The sequence below is a fragment of the Acomys russatus genome, chromosome 24 (assembly GCF_903995435.1).
Source record: "Acomys russatus chromosome 24, mAcoRus1.1, whole genome shotgun sequence".
Classification (NCBI taxonomy): Eukaryota; Metazoa; Chordata; class Mammalia; order Rodentia; family Muridae; genus Acomys; species Acomys russatus.
Window position 1 is genome coordinate 50,626,665 of NC_067160.1, and position 22,395 is coordinate 50,649,059.

The 22,395-nt window shown below is 51.4% G+C and overlaps 1 protein-coding gene across 3 annotated transcripts; it reads left to right on the top strand.

Moving 5' to 3' along the window:
* The first annotated feature begins 860 nt into the window (after positions 1 to 860).
* On the top strand, positions 861 to 21,757 carry Fpgs (folylpolyglutamate synthase). 3 transcript variants are annotated; one of them, XM_051166436.1, is made up of 15 exons: positions 861 to 1,052; positions 11,968 to 12,096; positions 12,183 to 12,236; positions 12,844 to 12,908; positions 16,290 to 16,404; positions 16,498 to 16,575; positions 16,693 to 16,754; positions 16,846 to 16,948; positions 17,198 to 17,275; positions 17,512 to 17,659; positions 17,746 to 17,835; positions 18,551 to 18,701; positions 19,132 to 19,207; positions 19,724 to 19,790; positions 20,956 to 21,757. In XM_051166436.1, the coding sequence occupies exons 1-15, from the start codon at positions 930 to 932 to the stop codon at positions 21,363 to 21,365; spliced, it is 1,749 nt and encodes a 582-aa protein (XP_051022393.1). In that variant the 5' UTR covers positions 861 to 929; the 3' UTR covers positions 21,366 to 21,757. The 3 variants fall into 3 exon arrangements, with proteins under 3 accessions (XP_051022393.1, XP_051022392.1, XP_051022394.1); XM_051166435.1 differs by lacking the exon at positions 861 to 1,052 and adding an exon at positions 10,331 to 10,499; XM_051166437.1 differs by lacking the exons at positions 861 to 1,052; positions 11,968 to 12,096; positions 12,183 to 12,236; positions 12,844 to 12,908 and adding an exon at positions 16,050 to 16,201 and having other exon boundaries at positions 16,237 to 16,404.
* The last annotated feature ends 638 nt before the right edge of the window (positions 21,758 to 22,395 follow it).

The following is a 22,395-nucleotide window of genomic DNA, read 5'->3' on the forward strand; positions in this document are numbered from 1 at the left end:
GCCTTGCTGTCCTGGACTCAATTTGTAGACCAGGCTGGCCTCGAACTAACCATCCACCTGCCTCTGCCTCCTGAGTGCTGGGATTAAAGGTGTGCGCCACCACGCCCGGCCCTAATTTTTCTTTTTTCTTTTTGTTGTTGTTCCTTTTCTGTACATTGGTATTTTTTTAGCCTGGATTTCTGAGAGATTGCATGCACTGAAACCGGGGTTACAGATACTTGTGAGGAGCCATGCAGACACTGGGAATCGAACTCGGGTTCTCTGGTTCTCCGCTAGAACAAACTATGTTCATAATGGCTGAGCCATCTCCCCAGCCAGGACTCACTTTCTTGGTGACACCTGCAGTCTATCCACTGTATCTGTGTTCTAGTTTTGTTTATTTACTTATTTCGGAGTTGATCTGGTACAACAAGGCCTCTTCTGCAGTACATTTGAACTGGGCCAAGGTCGCCTCATTCCCATGCTGTACCTGGGTTTCCTGGTCTTGCTCCTGATAAGAGCCAAATGGATCCAGCTGTGAGGGGAGGTGGGCTGTGACAAGGAGAGGCCAGGTAGAGCTAGTCTCACCTGGCTAGGAAGGCGAACCAGAGCTTGGACATCTCCCAGCTATCCCTGCCTCCGTCCACCCTACCCCCTCCTACTGTTCACCTTTAACCTCTATCTGGTTGTTATTTAACTCACAAGGGGCGTTCAGCTAGTCCTGTAGTGGGGACACCAACTAGGACTGGCCAGGAAAGTCACTGGGCTATGCTCAGGGTGGAAGTGGGAACCTATCAGGAAACCTCCTCTGATGGAGAGGGTAAGAGGCTGTGTGAGCTCCCCTCAGGGCCTGCAGTCCCGCTCCAGCTGGGCAAAGCTGCCTTGGCCAGAGACTCTTCTACTTGGGAGTCATTTGTGCCCTACCTGTTGGGGGAGCTGGGAACCAAGTGATGAAAAGTGCCAGGCGCTTGCCTATGTCCTGGCCTGTGGCTGAGAAGTGCTGGTGGGAAGCGGCCATGGAGAGGAAGGGTCCAGCAGGGAGTGCTTGCGAAGCTAAAACTGCCTCCTTTCAGGTAGGAGATCCTAGGGGCCTTGTGTCGCCATGCTTTCTTGTGGGTGAACAGGGCTCTAGATATCGCTGCAGGCTCCAGGGAAAGGCTGTGTCACCAGGAGCTCTCTCCTGAGCAGGAGACATAAGGAACACAGCTTTCCACATAGCTCCACTCTACCAGGACCTCCTCAAAAGCCTGTAAATCACTAAACCACCTCTTCCCTCGCAGCTTGGGCCCAGACACAACCTTCCTCATGAGGGTTAAATGAGGGACAACTCAAGCAGTATGGTGCATGCCTGCAGCCCCAGTGCTTAGGAGATGGGGGCAGGATCGTCCGAAGTTCAAGGTCATCTTCATCCAGGCCACATGATCTTGTCTCGAATGGAACAACAAAAGTACTTTACTATTATTTAGGGAAATTCAACTTACAGGTGAAAACTAGAGGCAAGTTTTGGTGGCACATGCCTTTAATCCCAGCATTCGGGAGGCAGAGACAGGAGGATCTCCGGGAGTTCGAGGCTAGCCTGATCTACAAAGTGATACCCAGGACAGCCAGGGATACACAGAAAAACCCCGTCTCAAAGAAACAAAAACAAAAAAGAAAGGAAAAAGAAAAAAAAAAAAAGAAAGAAAGAAAACTAGAGGCTGGACAACGGCTTCGGTCAGTGTGCTCTCGCAGGGGACCTAGACTGTTTTTTTCTTCATCTACATCAGGCAGCTCAGAGTCTCCTGTGACTCATGTTCCAGGCTTGTGATGCCCTCTTCTGGCCTCAAATGACATATACAATATATGCAGTACACACACACACACACACAAATATATAAATACCAAAAATTAGCATGGTCTTTGCAGTCAGGAGGCGGGAACCTGGGCTACATGAGGGGACCCTATCTCAAAAGACAAGACAAAGCAATATGGAGCTAACCAGGAATCAAAGGGTGCCACTGCTGCTTCCTTCCTTCCTTTTTTTTTTCTCCATGTTAGGGTTCCTCTGTGCAGTGCTGGCTGTCCTGGAAATCACTCTGTAGACCAAGCTGGCTTTGAACTCATAGATAAGCCTACCTCTCTGCCTCCTGAGGGCTGGCATTAAAGGTGTGCACCATCTGTTGGGGTGGTGTGTGTGTGTGTGTGTGTGTGTGTGTGTGTGTGTGTGTGTGTGTGTGTGTGTGTGTGTGTGTGTGTGTGTGTGTGTTGCTATGTGCCTATGTGTGAGGAAGCCAGAGTTCTTCATTAAGGACTCTCCATCTTGAGACAAGGTCTCTCTTTTTTTCTTTTTGCATTTTTTAAAAAATTTTTTTGAGACACGGTTTCTCTGTGTAGTCCCTGGCTGTCCTGGACTTGCTTTGTAGACCAGGCTGGCCTCGAACTCACAGCGCTCCGCCTGCCTCTGCCTCCCGGGTGCTGGGATTAAAGGCGTGCTGGCTTTTTACACGGGAGCTGCAGGTCAAACTCAGGCCCTCATGCTTGTGAAGCACGTGCTTCACCCACTGAGCCGTCTCCCCAGCCCTGGCCTTCCGCTTTTCCATCATATACACTCTGTTCCCCTCTTCCCTGAAGATCGCGCCCTCCCTCTTATGATCCTATGTCTAGTGTTGTGACCACACACAGCTTTGCCTGGATTCCACGAGAAGACAGAACATGCAGTATCAGTCTCTCTGAGTAGAGCTTATTTCACTTTGTATGATCTCCAATTGCATCTGCTTTCAAAAAACAAAACAAAGAAACTTGAACTCTTAATGCTCCCACCTCTGCCTCTCAACAGCTGCATGTACCACTGTAGCTGACCATAACACTCTTTGTTTGTTTGTTTGTTTGTTTGTTTTTGAGGCAGAGTCTCACTATGTAGCCCTGACTGTCCTGGAACTCACTATGTAGACCAGGCTGGCCTTGAACTCTCAGAGATCTGCCTGCCTCTGCCTCCTGAGTGCTGTGGGGTCAGTCTTCACCACAGGCACCTCCACCCACTCTAGTGGCCCGGGAAAGTGTTTCTTCTGAAATGGTAACACAACCACATGCTTCAAAATCTCAAAGCTACAAAAGATTGACAAGCAGAAGGAGTGCATGTGCCATGTATGTCCTGCAATGAGAGTCAGTCATGCAAACGTTTGAATGCTCCTGGGCAGAGGGACAGGCTAGTGCAAAGACCCCGAATTCATTTTCTGTGACCAAGGGCTGGTTGAGGAACCTTTTGTACCTTCCTTTGCTGCTCTGTCTATGCAGTGAGAATGATCGTAGTACTGTCCAGGCTGGTGCTAAGTGGTCACTAAGTGTGAGCAGAGGTTAAAGGGGCTTAGGGGATGGCCCAAGTGGGGGGGGGCCGTGCAGAGTTTATTGTTCCCCAGAAGGACTGAACTGCACTAAAAATGAGAACTTTCAGGGGTCAGAGGACAGGCAGCAAGAGGACTGTCAGGTGGACCCAGGCGGGAAAGGATGGACTCTGGAGCCCATGTGTGAGTGGAGTGCCTGGAGATGGGTGGGGCTTGGCACAAGGACCCACGGTGAAACCTGGCCAGGGCTCCGGCTGGTCCCATAGATGGATAGATGCTACTCAGCTGGGTTGGCCTGAGCTGGCATGAGCAAGCATTGACAATTCTGGAAGGCAGCTGTCACAAGTATGACCATTTTAAGAGACTGTGGACATTGTGGGTGAGAGGCCAGGAGGCTGCTGCACATGTCATGCCTGTGGCATGGTGAAGTTATCACAGACCTGGCACATAACATACCAGTGTGGCAGAGAGGCCTGTGATGACAAAGAGCAGAGAGTGAGGCCAGCAAAGTGGACGCTTACGACAGGAAGGAGCAGCAAGTGGCAGGAAGCCCAGAAAAAGAAAGGGGGCCAGGAAGGCAGGTGGCATATTTATCCATGTCACCCGCTACATGGGAAGGAGACAAATAGGGTTCTGAGCTTAGGCCAGTTGTTTCCTTCCGTTATTCTAGGAGGGGTGACTGCAACTCACTGAGTCACCAAAATAAATAAATAAGGGCTAGAGAGATGGCTCACGGGTTAAGAGCACTGGCTGCTCTTCTAGAGGACCTGGGTTCAAATCCCCGCACCCACATGGCAGTCTGCAATCATCTGTGAGTGCACCTGAAGGGTGCTGATGCTCTCTTTTGGCTTCCTGGGGCACCAGGCAGGCATACAGTGCACAGACATACACACAGTCAAAGCATCCATACACATAAAATAAAAACCAAATCTGATGTGGTTCGAGGCCAGCCTGGTTTACAAAGAGAGTCCAGGACAAACAGGGCTAACACAGAGAAACCCTGTCTCAGAAAACAAAGCCAGGCATGGTGGTGCACACCTTAATCCCAGCACTCAGGAAGCTGAAGGGAATGGATCACTGTGAGTTCGAGGTCAGCCTGGTCTACAAAGAAAGTTCCAGGACAGGCAGAGTTGTTACACAGAGAAACCCTGTCTCAAAAAACAAAAACAAAAAACCAAAAGATATAAGGGTGTAAGGGGGGTGGTTCGGGAAGGGGGAGGGGAGCACAGGGAATTGGTAAATGACAGAGTAATGGAGATGAATATGATCAAAATACATTATATACGTGTTTGAAAATGTCACGACTCCTTTGTGGCCACAGGGAAAGTAAGGCTCTGAAGATCACAGAAGGGTCCCGCCAAGGCGGGGGAGCGTCTCTGTAGATGTTAGTATGGACATTGGAACATGGAGGCGCCTTGTCTGTGCCATGGGGTACAGAGAGGCATTCACTTCCGGGTTTTGGATTTTGTTTTTGTTTTGTTTGTTTGTTTTGAGACAGGGTTTCTCTATGTAGCCCTGGCTGTCCTGGAACTCACTGTGTAGACCAGACTGGCCTCGAACTCAGACCCGCCTGACTCTGTCTCCCGAGTGCTGTGATTAAGGGCGTGTGCCATCATCATCCTGGCTTGCACCCCACTTCTGAATAGTAGGGTTCCGCATAAACCTACTGATGAGTTGGGATATCCTTGGTCTTTGTAGCCGCCCAGGTGTAGAGACCCAGGTAAAGAAGGGACGACTTCTTCCCTCGGACCTCAGTCTGCTGTGGAGGAGACCAACCAGAGTTGGGGGCAGCTCCCCTACAGTCACACAGTGAGCCCAAGAAGTGGAGAGAGCCAGGGAGCAGCTCCACAGACAGACGGTGGGAGGAACAAAGGTAGATGTTAGTCAGCAAATCTGAATTTGCTGGGCGAGTTCGTTAATCTCTCTGAGCCTCAAGCTCTCCTCCTATGAAAGGAGGGCAATCTCTAATTCACATGAGGGCTATGAGACGGCACAGGGGCAGAGTGCCAGCATGGTCCTGTGACAAAGACGTGAGGATGCCACTGAAGTGAGGACAGTGGTCCCACCTCCCCTGTTAGGCACGATGAGGCAATATGTATGTGTGTGCTGCACATCACCCTTGACACAATTGGTGCACTTCTTGGTCTCAGGTTTCTCCCACACGCGGAAGAAATAAGGGAGGTAAATGATGTCATTACATTATGGCGGCACGTGACAGCAAAATACTGCAAAGAGCCTAAATGGGCAGCCAGCAGGAACTAGCCAAGTATCCAACCGTCTTTCCACACATGGAACACTATACAGCCCAGAAAAGCAAATCAGCCACAGGGATGCCTACATACCAACACAGTCCAGAATAAGAAGTGGATAGAAGGTGGGTGTGTGGTGGCGCACGCCTTTAATCCCAGCACTCGGGAGGCAGAGGCAGGCGGATCACTGTGAGTTCAAGGTCAGCCTGGTCTACAAAGCGAGTCCAGGACAGCCAAGGCTACACAGAGAGACCTTGTCTCAAATAACAAAAAAATAAAAAAACAAAACCAAAATTGCATAGAAAGGCTTGTAGGGGCTGAGAGGCACTTGCTGCCAAGTCCGAGAACCTGAGTTTGATCCCCAGGTTCCCACATGGTAGAAGGAGAGAGCCAACTCCTACAAGTTGTTCTCTGATCTTCACAGACATGCTATGACACGTGTGTGTGTGTGTGTGTGTGTGTGTGTGTGCGTGTGTGCCAACCCTAGCACCAGGGAGGAAAGGAGGGTATATGAAAACAGTATGGTATAGAGTCACTCACTTACATGGGGTTGATTGCTGTCTGTGAATAGAAACTGAAGGCTGGGGTGTAGCTCAGCGGGGGACGTGCTTGCCTACCAAGCATGCATAAAGCCTTGGGCTGGATGTGATACTGCTGCTGCAAGTCCGTAAACCCATCACTTGGGAGGTGGAAGCAGCAGGATCAGAAGTTCAAAGGCGGCTTTGATACCTGGTGACTTCGAGGCCAGGGTGGGACGTATGAGACTCCACCTCAAAAGAATAAAGTGAACCAGTGGGAAGTCATGAAAAATGTCCTCGGGGACAACAGAGTATACACAGATCCGAGGCAGAGGTGACATGCTCAAGCTCCAGGCACGAGTTAGGGTTTCCTGTTACAACTGCAATAATACTCGCTTAGAGACACAGAATTCCCAGTGCTTTAGCCGCCTCCGTGTTGCCATTTCTGTTGCTGGTTAGAGCAGATGTGCACAGTGCAAGGACCCCCAGAGCCTTAGCCCTGGCTCCGGAGAAAGCCTGTGGCAGGTGCTGAGGCTCCATCTGCTGGCTTTGATCAGGGCAGAGATAAAGGGAATTGGGGTTGGAGAGACGGTTCAGCACTTAAGAGCCCTGGCTGCTATTCGAGAGGACTTGGGTTCAAATTCTGGCACCTACATGGTAGCTCACAACCACCTGTAATTCCAGTTCCAAGGGATCTGCACCGCCCCATACAAAAGTGCTTCAGGACATGAATGCAGGCAAACCACCCCCTATAAAACACAACATTAAAAATACATTAAAAGGTAAAGGAAATTGAGTTGAGTAATAGAGGCATACAATTGTATTGCTTGAACCTTAAGTCTATTTCCGGTACTTGGGGAGCTGAGGCAGGAGAATTGCAGAGAGTTAGAGGAAAGCCTGGGCTACATAGGGAGTTCCAGGCCACTGGAGGGTATCTAGTGAGACCCTGTTATAAGAAAGCAAGCTAACCATCACCACCACCAAAACAGACCAATAGAGGAAACCAGGAAAGAGAGGAAGGAAATTAGCTCAGCCAAGAAAGTAGACAAGCTTTCTACCTCACGTCACAGAATCCACAGAGGTAAGTGCTCCCTCGGGATGCGATATGTCTCCAGTGTCACTTCTTACAGATCTGGTAGAGTTTCAAGGAAAAAAAATTGCCCTCTGGAGGACAGAACCAGGCACACAAATGTTTTTTCTGCCTCTTTTCTTTCTTTCTTTCTGAGACCAGGCTGGCCTCAAACCCAGAGAGCCTCTTGCCTCTGCCTTCTGAGTGCTGCGATTAAAGGCGTGAGACACAGGCCTTCCACTGCCACGCTGGAGCGTTGCCTCTTAATCACACTTCCAGAGGCACAAAGTGCTTCAGCAATTGGCAGAGAGAAGACAAAAAATGGGTCACAAGGGCTGTAAGACCAGTCTGTTGGGGGGGGGGGGGGCGGGAGAGGCTGGAGAGATGGCTCAGAGGTTAAGAGCACTGCCTGCTCTTCCAAAGGTGTTGAGTTCAATTCCCAGCAACCACATGATGGCTCACAACCATCTACAATGAAATCTGGTGCCCTCTTCTGGCCTGAAGGTGTTACATGCAGACAGAACACTGTATACTAAATAAATAAATCTTAAATTAAAAAAAAAAAAAAAAAAAAAAAAAAAAAAGACCAGTCAGTGGGTAGAGGAAAGATCTTGAGTGTGTGTGTCCTCCCATATTAAAGGCTGAAACCCTGTAGAAAAGATAGAGAAAAGCTGGGCGGTGGTGGCGCACGCCTGTAATCCCAGCACTCAGGAGGCTAAGGCAGTCGGATCGTTGTGAGTTCAAGGCCAGCCTGGTCTACAAAGCAAGTCCAGTATGGCCAAGATAACATAGAGAAACCCTGTCTCCGAAAAAAAAGAAAAAAAAATATATATATATATATAGAGAGAGAGGAGAGTAAAAAGAAAGAAAAGATAGAGAAATTGAGAAAAAGGGGGCCAGGAATCAGTGAAACCGTTTACTGAAATAAACACTGGGACAAAGCCAAGACAAGCCAAGAGGCAAATTCCTGTAATCCCAGCACCTGGGCAGTGGAGGCAGAAGGATTAGTGTTTAAAAGCATCATAGTGAGTTTGAGGTAGGCCTGGGTTACATGACACCTTGTCTCAAAACAACAAAAGAAATCCTTGGAGGACTATAGCTCAGTGGCAGATTGCTTGTTTTTAGACCCCAGTAGGGTGTGAAACCAGGTGTGGTGGTACAGACCTGTCCCCCTGCTGCTGGAGTCTCAGCACTTGGAAAGTGGACTCAGGAGGATCAAGGGTTTAAAGCCATCTTTTGCTGCATAGAGAGTTTGAGACTAGCCTGGCCCAGCTATGTCCAAGTCCACCTGAGTTACAGGTGGGGGTGGGGGTAGGGTAGAGAGGAAGGAAAAGTGGGAGAAGAATGACTGAAGCCGTCCAATAAAATCCACGCTTGGACACTTGGGTTCCAGCACTCAGGAGGCCAACGCAAGCGGATCTCTGTGAGTTTGAGTCCAGCAGCCCTTTCAGAGAGAAGTCCAGGCTCCTCCTCAAACATCTCTTACTTATTTAAAAGAGACAATCTCTGCTAAATATTTATTTATTTATTTTAAAAGATTTATTTGTTAAGTATACAGTGTTTTGCCTGCATGTATTTCTGCATGAGGGCACCAGATCTCATCATAGATGGTTGTGAGCCACCATGTGGTTGCTGGGTATCGAACTCAGGACCTTTGGAAGAGCAAGCAGTGCTCTTAACCTCTGAGCCATCTCTCCAGCTCCATCTCTGCTAAATATTTAATACCAATGTAGAAAAGTGGGAGATATTGAAAACCCATGGCCGTTCTGAGGGTCACTTTCCATCCAGTGCTTCCACAAATGAAGGGGGTCTCCTCACCCACAATTAGGTGGAATTACTGTCTCCTCCCCAAGATTGCCCTCGGAATTTCCAAAAAAGTGCTTATCAGATCACTCTCCTCCCACTAGAGCCATTTTAGGCAGCCAAATTTACTTCAACTTTTTGGTTGTTGTTGCTTTGTTTGTTTGTTTGTTTGTTTGTTTTTGTTTTTCCAGACAAGGTTTCTCTGTGTAGCTTTGGTTGTCCTAGACTCACTTTGCAGACCAGGCTGGCCTCGAACTCACAGCGACCCACCTGCCTCTGCCTCCCAAGTGCTGGGATTAAAGGTGTGCACCCCCAAGCCCGGCTTACTTTAACATTTAAAAAAAAAGATTTATTTATTTATTATGTATACAATGCTCTGCCTGCATGTACACAACAGAAGAGGGTATTAAAACATATAATAGATGGTTGTGAGCCTCATGTGGTTGCTGGGAATTGAACTCAGGAACTGAGCAGTCAGTGCTCTTAACCGCTGAGCCATCTCTCCAGCCCCACATTTTTTAATCTTTATATTTTTGCCTGTTTGCAATGTCTGTGCACTATAGTGTTTGCCTGCATGCCTGGTGCTTTTGGAAGCCAGAGTGGGTGTCAGATCTCCGGCTTGGAGTTTGCAAATATGAGCCGCAGCGTGGATCCTGGGGAATCGAACCTTGACTCTGGAAGAGCAGTCAGTGCTCTTAACCACTGAGTCATTTCTCCAGCCCTAACACACATTTTATACGTAGCTTCCTCGGAGCAAATCGGTCCAATAAGATGGAACTCAATCCCAAAGTCTCCTTCTTAGGCTGGAAAGCCCCTGCAACCCCCGCCCCCGCAGATCTTGGCAAGGGTGCCTTTCTTCACGGAAGTCTTTCTAAGTTTCTCAGAATGAGTTAGGGGCCTTGGGAGAGAGGGGTCAGATTCCTGACCGAAAAGGCCGTGTCCCCACTGTCTGCCTGAGCCGGGACATTTCGGTGCTGGAAAATGATGACCACAGGCGTCTGTCAGCTCTGTAATTCTATCCCAGAGCTAGCCTGGCATGGAGCAGGGACCCAGGGCTGCTTGCTCGGAGTGGCTATTTTGGGATGTGCTGCAAAGTCCTTAAGACCTGGGGGCACAGCCTTTGGAGGATGGTGACGGAAAGAGGGCCCAGTCCCTTTAAGATAGAGGACCCCTCCCACGTACAACCCTCCCTCCGCGTTCCTCCCCTCTTCCCCCCCCCTCACCCCCGCGGCAGCGCGGCCCTTAGAAACCTGGCGAGAGCAGCTCACTGCCCCTCACAAAGATGGCCGCGATAAGGCGCCGATTCTTATTGGTTCCCATGGCTTGGGAGACTCTGATTGGTGCTCCTTAGAGGCGCGTCAGGGCGGGGCGGAGCGGAGAGGGCGGCTCCGGACCAGGCCTAGCTAGCGGTGGTAGCAGGACTATGTCGTGGGCGCGGAGGCACCTGTGCCCAGCTCTGTCCCTGGCTGTTGTTTCTGCGCGTGGTGCATCGACGGAGGGCGCGGCGCGGCGGAGGCTGAGCGCGTGGCCCGCGCCGCAGGAGCCCGGCATGGAGTACCAGGTTTCTGACCAGCCGGCGGGCGAACGGCCGCGCACTGACACGTGGGATTGGTCTGGAGCTGGGCTTCGCTCTCCGCCGGCTGCTGGGGGCTCCTGAAGTAGCGGGGAGGGGTCTCGGGTGGCAGGGACATCCCGGAGTCCAGGAAAGGTGACAGGGACAGGAAAGTTAGGCTCAGGTGGCCCGATCTGCGAGTTCTGAGGGTGTGTGTCGTCGCGCATTGCAGAGGGAAAGGGCGCTGGTGATACAGCCGAGCGTCCAGGGTCCCGAATTGAGTTTTAGATGACCCCAGAGTCTGCATTGGCAATGCAGGATGAGGGGGAAGGAAGGAGGGAGGTTCTAGAGACCAGAGTGGAAGTACCCAGGAGGATCTGGGGTTGGGGTCTCCAGGACTCGGAAGACTGGGAATCCAAGTGTTCAGAATTGGCTGGCGGGCAGGCAGGAAAAGAAGCAATAAAGAGACCAAGAAATCTGGAAAACAGAAACTGTAGCTTGCTGTGCCGGGGGTCAGTTGTCAATGACCAGAATTTGATGTTAGCCAGGCAGGTGGCACCGGTTTTAGGGCCTTGAGGCCTCCAGCCAAGCCTTGAGGATAAGAGGCCAGGCCTCGGGTCCGATGCCTCAGGGGAACTGCCTAAGCATAGACTTCTCAAAGTGTAGACGTAATTGTAACACACACATGACTGGATTTAAATCCTCAGATACCTCTCAGTTAGCCCTCTCCACTTATTTTCTGTTCCCACTCCCATCCCCTGAAGCCATCTCCCCAGGCTGTACCCACCTGTGGATTCTGGATGCATGACACACACCCTCGCCCCCCTCCCCTGGCACATTTCCCCTCCCTCTGTACCTCCTTTTCCAGGTCTAATTGCTTTCATTGTCTTGTCTTGGGGTTAGAATGTGGAACTCCTGAGTCTCAAGGAACCCCAAAATTCCGAGTCCCTACCTGGCCCTAGCCCAGTGGGTGCCTAGTATAGTAGTGGTAGAGAGAGTAAGGACAGAGGTGGGGGCGGGGGAGCTGGGCGTGGTGGCGCACGCCTTTAATCCCAGCACTCAGGAGGCAGAGGCAGGTGGATCGCTGTGAGTTCGAGGCCAGCCTGGTCTACAAAGTGAGTCTAAGACAGCCAAGGCTACACGGAGAAAGCCTATCTCGAAAAAAAAAAAAAAAAAAAAGTTGGGGGCGGGGGAGAAGGGGGTGTGAAGGCTGAGAGCACAGAGGCTTGGGAAGGCAGCCCAGGAAATAAAGGTCCGTTAATCTTGCCAGCTTTACCTGGCACTCCCTGGGTGGGGCTAGCCTGCCCCAGGCTCCCGTCTTTGCCAGAACTAAAAATATGCCAGGACTTCCTCCCCATCAAATAGCAGTAGCCCAAGGATGGCTGGTATAACAGGCCTATTGCCCTGGCTTTGCCACTGGTGGGCTGGGTACTGTTGTCCTTAAGGACCCTCAGTGAACTAGAACTGTTGTTGCCAGGACGCTGTGCGCATGCTCAACACCCTGCAGACCAATGCCAGCTACCTGGAGCAGGTAAAGCGTCAGCGCAGTGACCCTCAGGCGCAGCTGGAAGCCATGGAGACCTACCTGGCACGGAGCGGGCTGCAGGTAAGGTAGCAGATTCCGTGAGGCCCCTGCACCCTATCTGCTTGGGAGCCCCGTGGCTGAGATGAGCACCTTTCTGTCTGTCCTAGGTGGAGGACTTGAACCAGCTAAACATTATCCATGTCACTGGGACCAAAGGAAAGGTAGGAAGAGCAGCCCAGGAGGAGTCGGGGTCGGGGTGGGTGGCTCACACCTGCCCTCCTTTGTTAATTGCTTTTTAGCGTGCTGCTACCAAATAGTAACTTAGGATGTCTTGTTCGGGTTACTATCTCTGTGATGAAACGTCATGACCAAAAGCAACTTGGGGAGAGAAGGGTTTATTTCCCTCACAGTTCCATAAAACAGTTTATCATCGAAAGCAGTGAGGGCAGGAACCTGGGCGCAGGAGTTGGTTCACAAGCCATGGAGGGGTGCCCAGGGATGGCTCCACCCACAATGGGCTGGGCCTTCTTCCATCAATCACTAATTAAGAAGCCATTCCCACACAGGTTTGCCTGTGTTTTCTCAGTTGGTGTTCCCCAAACGATCCCCTAGGGGAAGAAGAGTTTGTTTGCCTGCAAGTTCTAGGAGGCATATAATCATAGCCGGAGAGCGCATTGCACCCTTAGTCAGGAAGGGATGGGTGCTGATGTTGCACCTCTATCAGGTCTGTCTAAAAACTCCTTCCCAGACCTGCTGAGGATTGTGGGTGCTGCCAAGTTCACAATCAGTACTAACCATCATTTCACCCCACCCAATGCTCCTCCCCAGGGCTCCACCTGTGCCTTCACTGAGCGCATCCTGCGGAACTACGGCCTGAAGACAGGCTTCTTTAGGTACTGGGCTCTGAGGGCGGGGTGTCTCAGCTCTGTAGGGCTGTGGAGCTGGAGCCAAGGTCAGCCTCTCTGCCACTGTCCATTCATCTACAGTGCCCACAATGGCCCGTCAGTTTTCATAAGGAAAACCACGGAGGGAAAGTGGCAGAATTTTGCAAGTACCTGGCAGGAAGAGTCAGGTGACCTTTCGTTAATTCAGATCCCAAATATAATTTTTGCTTTTCTAATTATTCTTTTTGTGCTATCTGTATGTGTATTTTGCTTGCGTGTGTGTGTTTCACAAGTGTGCCTGGTAGAACTGGAGTAACAGAGGGTTCTGAGCCACGTGTGTGTGCTGGGAACCAAACCCAGGCCTTCCGCACACGCAGCCAGTGCTCTTAAGTGCTAGGCCATCTCTCCAGGCCCTGTTTTTGTATCACTCCAGCCCAGGCTGACCTGGAATTCACTCTGTTCCCCAGGCTGGCCTAGAGTTCCTGGGGATCTCCCGACCTCAGACTCCTGCTGGAGTTACAGGTGTGAGCCACCATGCCCAGCTTTGTTTTGCTTTTTAAAATTTTTATTTTGTTTTGTTTTGTTTTGAAAGGCTGTCTGTCTGTCCTGGAACTCTCTATGTAGACCAGGCTGGCCTCGAACTCACAGAGATCCATTGTCCTCTGCCTTTTGAGTGCTGAGATTAAATGCGTGTGGCACTTCAACCCAACTTCCAATATGATTTATGTGTGTATGGGTGCACAGGCATATGTTCATGTTAGTGTGTGTGTGTTTCTTCTTGTTTTTTTTTTTTTTTTTTGAGACTGGGTCTCACTAAACCCGAAGCTCCTGGATTCAGCTGAATGTGCAGCTAGCCCCAGGAATCCTCTCATCACAGCCGCCCTTAAGTGGGGTTACCTGCTGTTTTTGTTTTTTTGAGGGGGCAGGGTTGTGGGACAGGAATGCTGGGGATCTGAACTCAGGTCCTCACACTTGCGTGGCAAGCACTTTACTGGCTGAGCCATCTCCCACGTTCTCCAGATGCAGTTTTGAAGTAGCGTAGAAATGTTTGTCTGTTAAGATGTCTTTGCAGTAAGGAACAGATAAGTGCAGTAAACTGCACAGATTAAGGCAGTTTACCGCCTCTGTGTCCAAGTCTCCACAAGTGGTCAGTAGAGCTCTGCCTCTTTCTTTGGAGGCAGCGCCTCCTAGTGGTGGCACACAGACACGCAGAAGCCCAGGAAATCTGGAGGCCTGAGTCCTGTGCTTGACCATGCCTCTCTTTAGCCTATCACTTAAATGAATGACGTTTTAGAGGAATAACTGTGAGTGTGCTCCTCGGGATTTGGTCTTTGGGGGAGGAGCATATCCAACTTTTGCTTTGTTTTACCTTATCAGTACTCCATAAGCATCTAAAACCAGTTGGCAATGGTCACTTCAGATGAACATGTTTTCCCTAGACTGGTGATTGTTCACAATAAAGAAATGGAAGCTGAGCTGTGTGTGTATTTGGTGGCCCACACCTTTTATTCTAGCACTCAGGAGGCAGAGGCAGGCGGATCTCTGAGTTCAAAGCCAGCCTGGTTTTCAGGCCAGCCAGGAATATACAAAGAAACCCATCTTGAAAAACAAACAAGGGCTGGAGAGATGGCTCAGAGGTTAAGAGCACTGGCTGCTCTTCAGAGGTCCTGAGTTCAATTCCCAGAAATCACATGGTGGCTCACAACCATCTGTAATGAGATCTGGTGCCCTCTTCTGGAGCACAGGCACAAATGTACACAGACTATTGAATCCATAATATATAAATTTTTCAAAAAAGAAAGAAAAAGAAATCAAACGCCTTTTTAAAAAAGAAATGAGAGCCAGGTGGTGATGGCACATGCACGCCTTTAATCCCAGCACTTGGGAGGCAGAGGCAGGTGGATCGCTGTGAGTTCGAGGCCAGCCTGGTCTACAAAGTGAGTCCAGGACAGCCAAGGCTACACAGAAACCCTGTCTCGAAAAACCAAAAAAAAAAAAAAAAAAAAAAAAAAAAAAAAAAAAGAAACGAAAAGAAACAGGACTAGAGAGGCACTGGCTGCTCTTCCAAAGGTCCTGAGTTCAATTCCCAACAACCACATGGTGGCTCACAACCATCTGTAATGAGATCTGATGCCCTCTTCTGGCCTGCAGGCACACATGCAAGTGAAACATTATGTATAATAAATAAATAAGTCTCTTAAAGAAAAAAGAAAAACAAACAAAAATCAAAAGGAGACGTTTTGGTGTGAGAGGGTTTTTGAGGAGTGACAAGGCAGACACGTGTCACTTCCCGAGGCTTAAGAAATGTGTCCTAAGGCGGCTCGTGCGATCGAGGCACACTTATTTATACTAAGTGGCTACTGCATTGAGAGGCGGTGTGATGGGAAGGACAGTATATGTCTGTCAGAGAAAAAAAAGCTTGAGAAAATGTAATACATTTTTATTACCTTTCCTTATTTTCCTAGTGGATGTGTGTTTGTATATGTGCGTTTGCCACAGTACATGTGTAGAGGTCAGAGGACAAGCTTTAGGAATAGTTTCTCCCCTCTCACCGTGTGAGTTCTTGGGATGGAACTCAGATCATCGAGTTTGTCAGCAAGTGCCTTTACCCACTAAGCCACGTTGCTGGTCCCCAATAATAGTTTTTTGTTTTTTTAATTTAATGTATAGGACTGCTTTATCTGCCTGCATACCCGCATGCCAGAAGAGGCCATTTAGATCACATTATAGATGGTTGTGAGCCACCGTGTGGTTGCTGGGAATTGAACTCAGGACCTCTGGAAGAGCAGCCAGTGCTCCTAACAGCTGAGCCATTGCTGCAGCCCCCTAATAATAGTTTTCTGAATAAACCCTCTAACCCCTGCCCTGGGCCCATGTGGTCTTCTAGCCAGCCTGGGGATTTGGATGGGGCAGGGGAATGGCTCTGATGGTTCCCCCCTCTGGATTTATTGTTTTGAGACTGAAAGGCGGTGGCTGTTGTAAGCACATGTTAGCAGGGACACTGATCTGTGTGTGATGGGAAAACATAGGACTTTTGGGGCCCAGAGACTGTGCTAGACTATCCTGGGGACAGGGCCATCTTCTCCTTCCTGGGGGTGTATGTCTTAGTTGAGAGAGTACGTAGGATGAACCCCCTGACAAGAGAGAAAGGCTAGTGCAGAGGTCGGGCTGGGCTGGAGGCTGGAGGTCCTTCTGAGATGCTGGGTGGCTGGGGCTCAGCCTCTGGGGGAGGGGTGTGTGTGTCTAGGTGGCCTTGGGAGGAGTATCTTGAGGACTTCAGGGAGCCTTGGGAACAGGGGAAGGCACAGTTAAGTGTTTCTGAAAGATGCCTGACTAGGGCCCTGAGGCTGGGGAAGGGGGGAGTCCCGATGACCCCAGGTCTCTCGGCAGCTCTCCCCACCTGGTGCAGGTGCGGGAGCGGATTCGAATCAACGGGAAGCCCATCAGCCCCGAGCTGTTTACCAAGCACTTCTGGCACCTCTATCACCAGCTGGAACAATTCAAGGTGCTGAGGGCTGGGGAGGGCCCATCTCCGGATTGGGGGCTGCGGGGCTGCGGGGCTGCAGGACTATGGCGACTGACTTGTTCCTGTGTGCAGGATGGTAGCCACGTTTCCATGCCTGCTTACTTCCGCTTCCTCACACTCATGGCCTTCCACGTCTTCCTCCAAGAGAAGGTGCGTGTCTTTCCTAGACCCTCGACTTAGGTCCCAGGACATGAGCGGAGGGGGCTTCCTGCTTCTAGGTGGCATCTGGGCACTTCTTCCCCTGCCATGCTGTCTGGTCTTCTGCAGGTGGACCTGGCAGTAGTGGAAGTGGGCATTGGTGGGGCTTTTGACTGCACCAACATCATCAGGTGAGGGAGCCGCTAGGGGGCGGAGGAGAAACTGGAGTCCTGTCGTTTGGTGGCTCAGTACCAGGGACCAGGGCCTTCTTGTCTCTTTCAGAAAGCCAGTGGTGTGTGGCGTGTCCTCTCTTGGCCTTGACCACACCAGCCTCCTAGGAGATACGGTGGAGAAAATAGCATGGCAGAAAGGGGGCATCTTTAAGGTAACAGGGCTGGAGAGGGTCATGGGAGCCCAGGGTCTGTCCTTTTAATGCTTACCAGGAATGGCTAGGGCAGAACCTTTAGTGACCTGGCCACCTGCATGGTCTGGCGTCTCATCCTTCTCCCCGTGTGACTTGAGCCCCTCTATGGCTTCAGCTGAAATGAGCCTCAGTCACAGGTCTGTGGGGCCCACGGGGGCAGATGAAGGACCCCCAACAGCCCCTGTCACTTTCTCCCTGGCCTGCCTGCAGCCTGGCGTCCCTGCCTTCACTGTACTACAGCCAGAAGGTCCCCTGGCCGTGCTGAGGGATCGAGCCCAGCAGATCTCAGTGAGTGAGTGGGTGGTTTGGTGGCAGGGTGGAGGTGTGTGCTGACCGCAGTGACACAGGTGTGTGTGTGGGGGGGGGCAGGGCAGTGTCGGGCGGCTGTCTATGCTCCGGGACACTTCTTATTCTGGGAGCAGGTCTTCGTAGGTCCTGGCAGTTGGGGTGTGGTCAGAGGGCTTTCTAACACAGTGGCGGTGGTGGCAGGTCTGCTGACCAGCTGTTGCCCTTCCCCCTGGCAGTGCCCTCTGTTCCTGTGTCCCCCTTTGGAAGCCCTGGAGGACGGCGGACTGCCGTTGACCCTGGGGCTGGAGGGAGAGCACCAGAGGTCCAATGCAGCCTTAGCCTTGCAGCTGGCCCACTGTTGGCTGGAGCAACAGGACCACCAGGGTAGGTGGGCCGGTGTGGGCATGTAGGTGGGCAGTACACGGAGCCTGCCTCAGAGGGGTCTGAACACAGACACTCATACCCTACAGACGTCCGGGAGCTGAAGGTGTCTGGGCCAAGCATACGGTGGCAGCTGCCCCTGGCACCTGTGTTCCATCCCACCTCCCACATGAGACACGGTAAGTTGGAGCTTCCTGTCTAGTCAGGACTGCTACACAGCTTTGTCCCCCCTGAGATGTTTATTTAGCCCCGTGCTGTATCTCCGTGCCCTTTGAGATGCATCTTTGGGTTTCCTGTTTGGCAGTTGGGGACAGTTCTAGACTGTTCCTAGGGGTGAGCATTCTTCCCTCCTTGGCCAGAGCTCACAAATCTTTGGAGGCTCCGTTTTCCTTTCTGCCAAATGAGATAATGATAGAACCTACTGCCAAGGGCTATTTTGATGGTTTATGATGTGACATCACTCAGATGCTGAGCCCAGCACCTGGAGGACCTGGGGGAGAGTGCCAGTAGCTGCTGTCTGTCATAAGGCTGAGGCTACCTCTGCCCCATCCTCCTAAACTGCTTTCAGCCCACAGAAAGGCTTGCATTCTTACGCCCCATTAGAATAGTTTCGGTGTGTGTGCCAGGTTGCTGTCAGGGACAGCCCTGGACCAGGTCTTAGGTCAGACTCTAGCCCCAGCCCTCACTTGCTTGTGAGCTCAAAACTCCGGCTGTCAGATGGGAATGTATTATTGTGTGCTAGCAGCCCAGTCTCAGGGTTGTCTGGAAGTTTCCATAGCAAGACAGCCCATTCCAGGAACCCAGGGGCTGCCCTTAGTAAGTGGATCCACCTGCAGGGCAAGAAGGCTGCAGGCCTTGTGGAGCGTAGAGCACTGCCTCGTCTGCCTTTGCCAGGGCTTCGGGACACGGAGTGGCCTGGCCGGACACAGGTGCTGCGGCGGGGACCCCTTACCTGGTACCTGGATGGCGCGCATACCACCAGCAGTGTGCAGGCCTGTGTGCGCTGGTATTGCCAGTCATTGCAGCACGGCGAACGCCCCAGTGGGTGAGCTCTCTTGCAGGGCTGGGCATGCAGGGGGCGGGGTCCTGGATAATGACCCCATTAGGGATGATTTCAGCCGCCATCAGTGAGCTGTAACCTGCTCTTTGGAAAAAAAATGCTATACTGCTAATTCTTTTACAGTGTGGTACAGATTTGCAAATGTACTAAATGGTGTTTCTACAATACAGTTGATACTGTGGGGCTGGAGAGATGGTTGTTAAAAGCCCTCGCTATTCTTGCAGAGAACCCGGGTTCAGCTCCCAGTATGCACATAGTGACTGACTCACAACCATCCTTGGGTCCAGTTCCAGGGGATCTAACGTGAGGCATTAGGGCTGGACCAGTTCAAGGAGGGTTAGATTCTGGGGAAATGGCTAGAGTGGGCTGGGAAGGAGCACAGAAGGTATGCCCCACCCATTTCTTCCTGATGCAGAGGCCCTGAAGTACATGTCTTGCTCTTCAATTCCACTGGGGACAGGGACTCTGCTGCCTTGCTGAAATTGCTACAGGTAAGGGACAACCCTCACCCTCGCCCCAGAGGGTAGGTAGCATGTAGCGTTGGTTCTGGCTGTGTGGGCGCAGGGGCCTGGTGTCCTCAGCTCTAAAATGGAGCCATTCCGTCACGTCTTTGCTTGGGGACAACTGCCAGAAAGGCTCCTAGGATCATTTTCCATTTCAGAGCAGGAGGCTGAAGTGGTTCATATCCAGAAACTACCCAGCCTGGGTTTGGGGCCTGCTCCCTAGCTAGGCTGCCTTAAGTAGGTACCACCCAAAATCTCTGCACAGTAGTCTGTGCAAGCAACAAGCCCAGAGGAGCATACCAAGGCACACAGGTGGGGCAGTGTGTGTGTGTGTGTGTGTGTGTGTGCGCGCGCTAAAGGCCTATGGCTTGTTACTACAGCCCTACTGGTTCAGGGATGGGCATGTCTCCAGAGCTGGGGGCCTGGGGCGCTATTTGGAAGTCAAGTGGGGGTGAGGAGCAGCTTTTTAGAAGACTGATGCCACGCCTCCCCTTGGTCTCCCAGCCCTGCCAGTTTGACTACGCCGTGTTCTGCCCCAACCTGACAGAGGTTTCGCCCACAGAGAACGCAGGTGAGAGGGGAAAGGACAGATAGTGTGGCCGATGCCGAAGGCCCGAGGTAACTGTGCAAGAGGAATGGGGCCTTTAAACCATGCTAGAAGACAGCAGTTTTAAAAGTTTTTATTTTCATTTATTTTTTTAATTTTTAAAGATGTATTTATTTATTATTCATATAGTATTCTGCCCATATGTGTGCCAGCATTCCAGAAGAAGGCACCAGCTCTCATTATAGATGGTTGTGAGCCACCATGTGGTTGCTAGGAATTGAACTCAGGACCTTCGGAAGAACAGACAGTGCTCTTAACCTCTGAGCCATCACTCCAGCCCCAGGGTATAGATTTTAATGTAGAATTTAGTACATTTTCAAATTTGTGCTGTGTAGTCACAACACTGTAAAAGAATGACCAGGTATAGCATTTTCTTAAGGGCAGGTTGCAGCCCACTGATGGCTACTGAGATCAGTTTAGTGGGTCTCAGCTAAAATTCCCTGGATAGAAGAGAAGGGAAGACATCAGTGCGCATGAAGGAAAAACCCTGTTTCAAAAAAAAGAAAGAAACCCAAAAGTTTGGGTTTGTTTTTGTTTTTTATTTTGATCTTTTCGAGACAGTTTCTCTTTGTAGCCTTGACTGTCCTGGGCTCTCTTTGTAGACCAGGCTGGCCTCGAACTCACAGCGATCCGCCTGCCTCTGCCTCCCAAGTGCTAGGATTACAGGTGTGCGCCACCATGCCCGGCTAGTGCTTTGTGGTTTAAAAACTTTGAAGGAGGCCAAGTGTGGTGGCACACGCCTTTAATCCCAGCACTCGGGAGGCAGAGGTAGGTGGATCACTGTGGGTTTGAGGCCAGCCTGGTCTACAAAGTGAATCTAGGACAGCCAAGGCTGTACAGGGAAACCCTGCCTCGGGGAAAAAAAACAAAAAACAAAAAACCCCAAAACTTTGAAGGAGTATGAAACATGCAGGTGGATCTCCAGGTCCGTGTGGAGAGTTCTAGAATGCCCATACGGTGAGGGACCCCACGGGGACAGACAACCAGGCTTTGCTTCCCAGGACAGGTAGCAGGCTGCACTAGTCAGTCCACCATGAGGACAGCCTGCAGAATTAAGCCCCAGGAGCTAAGGAAGTGCTCACTGTGCGCCCCTCCGCTCCACTGATGTGCCTCGCTCTGCACCCCACAGACCAGCAGAACTTCACAGTGACTCTGGACCAGGTGCTACTCCGCTGCCTCCAACACCAGCAGCATTGGAGCCGCCTGGGCGACAAACAGGCCAGCCCGGACCTCTGGAGCAGCGCCAGCTCACAGCCTAGTGGGCCAGGCTCCCTGCTGCTGGCCCCGCACCAGCCTCAGCCTACCAGCGGGAGCTCCCTTGTTTTCAGCTGTATCTCCCATGCCTTGCAGTGGATCAGCCAGGGCCGGGATCCTATCTTTCAGCCTCCGAGCTCTCCAAGGAGCCTCCTCACCCATCCCACGGCCAGCAGTGGGGCCAGCGTTCTCCGTGAGGCCGCTGCCATCCATGTCCTGGTGACCGGAAGCCTGCACCTGGTGGGTGGAGTTCTGAAGCTGCTGGAGCCTTCCCTGTCCCAGTAGCCAAGGCCGGACCGTCCCACACCTGCCCTGCCTTTTTCACAGACTTCCATACTCAGTGCCTTTTGATTTCTGCTTTCAGATTCTTTTGAGACTGGCCCAGGGTCCTCTGTGCCTTGGCCTCTCCTTCCTCTGGCATAGATAGCAGGGGCTTCCCAGCACTGAAGCAAGCTTTCAGCCCAACCCATCTCCCTACCCTCCCTGCTGCTGGCTCAGGTCCAGCCTATTGTGCGAGTTGCCTGACCAGCCTATGATCCCACCTGAGGTTAGGCCAGAGACTTCCTCCTCCCTCCCAGTGCCCTCTGGGAAGAGAAAGGGCCCTTGCCTGGGCATTTGGGGACTGTGGGCTGTCGGAACTAATCGAAGCTTTTAATCCTTTCTATTTTTTAATTTTTTTGTAAATAAATGACAAAACCGATTGGCTCCTAACATCCCAGCTCCCTCATCAGACATTTGGGGGGGTTGAGTTTGGAGCTGGACAACTGAAGAGTTCTAGCAGTGTGGCCTAGGAGCATACAGAGGCCTGTGTCATGAGAGCCTGGACCAGAGTTTGTCTGCCACACAGGAAGACATGCTCTGCAAACCTCCCTGGCAACCACGTGTTCAACTGGTGTGCCCATCTCACGGATGAGGGAGGTGGCTGGCTTCCGGGAGCCACAGAGCTGTCCACAGGCCCATTGCCGAGAAGAATCAGGCTTAGAACTCAGAGCTTTATGGGGGTAGCTGTGTCTCAGACCCCAGAGACTGTAGCGGGGGGTTCTTAGTGTTTGGTTTCTGTAGCCTCTGTCCCAGGGCTAGGCCACCAAGTGAATGAACAGCAAAGGGGACTGGCTTCCTCCTAACAGGTTCTTTGGCCATCTGTACCAGGCCAGCCCAACTTGTGTTCTGAGTCACCGAGGCCCCTCCCCTTCTCCCAGGACAACCCAAAGGGGCACTAGTTTCACGACTGATTTATTGGTGAATATACAGGGCTCGGCCCAAGACCAGCAGCCTGGCCACTCCCCTCCTACTGCCTGTCCAATGGATGGGCTGG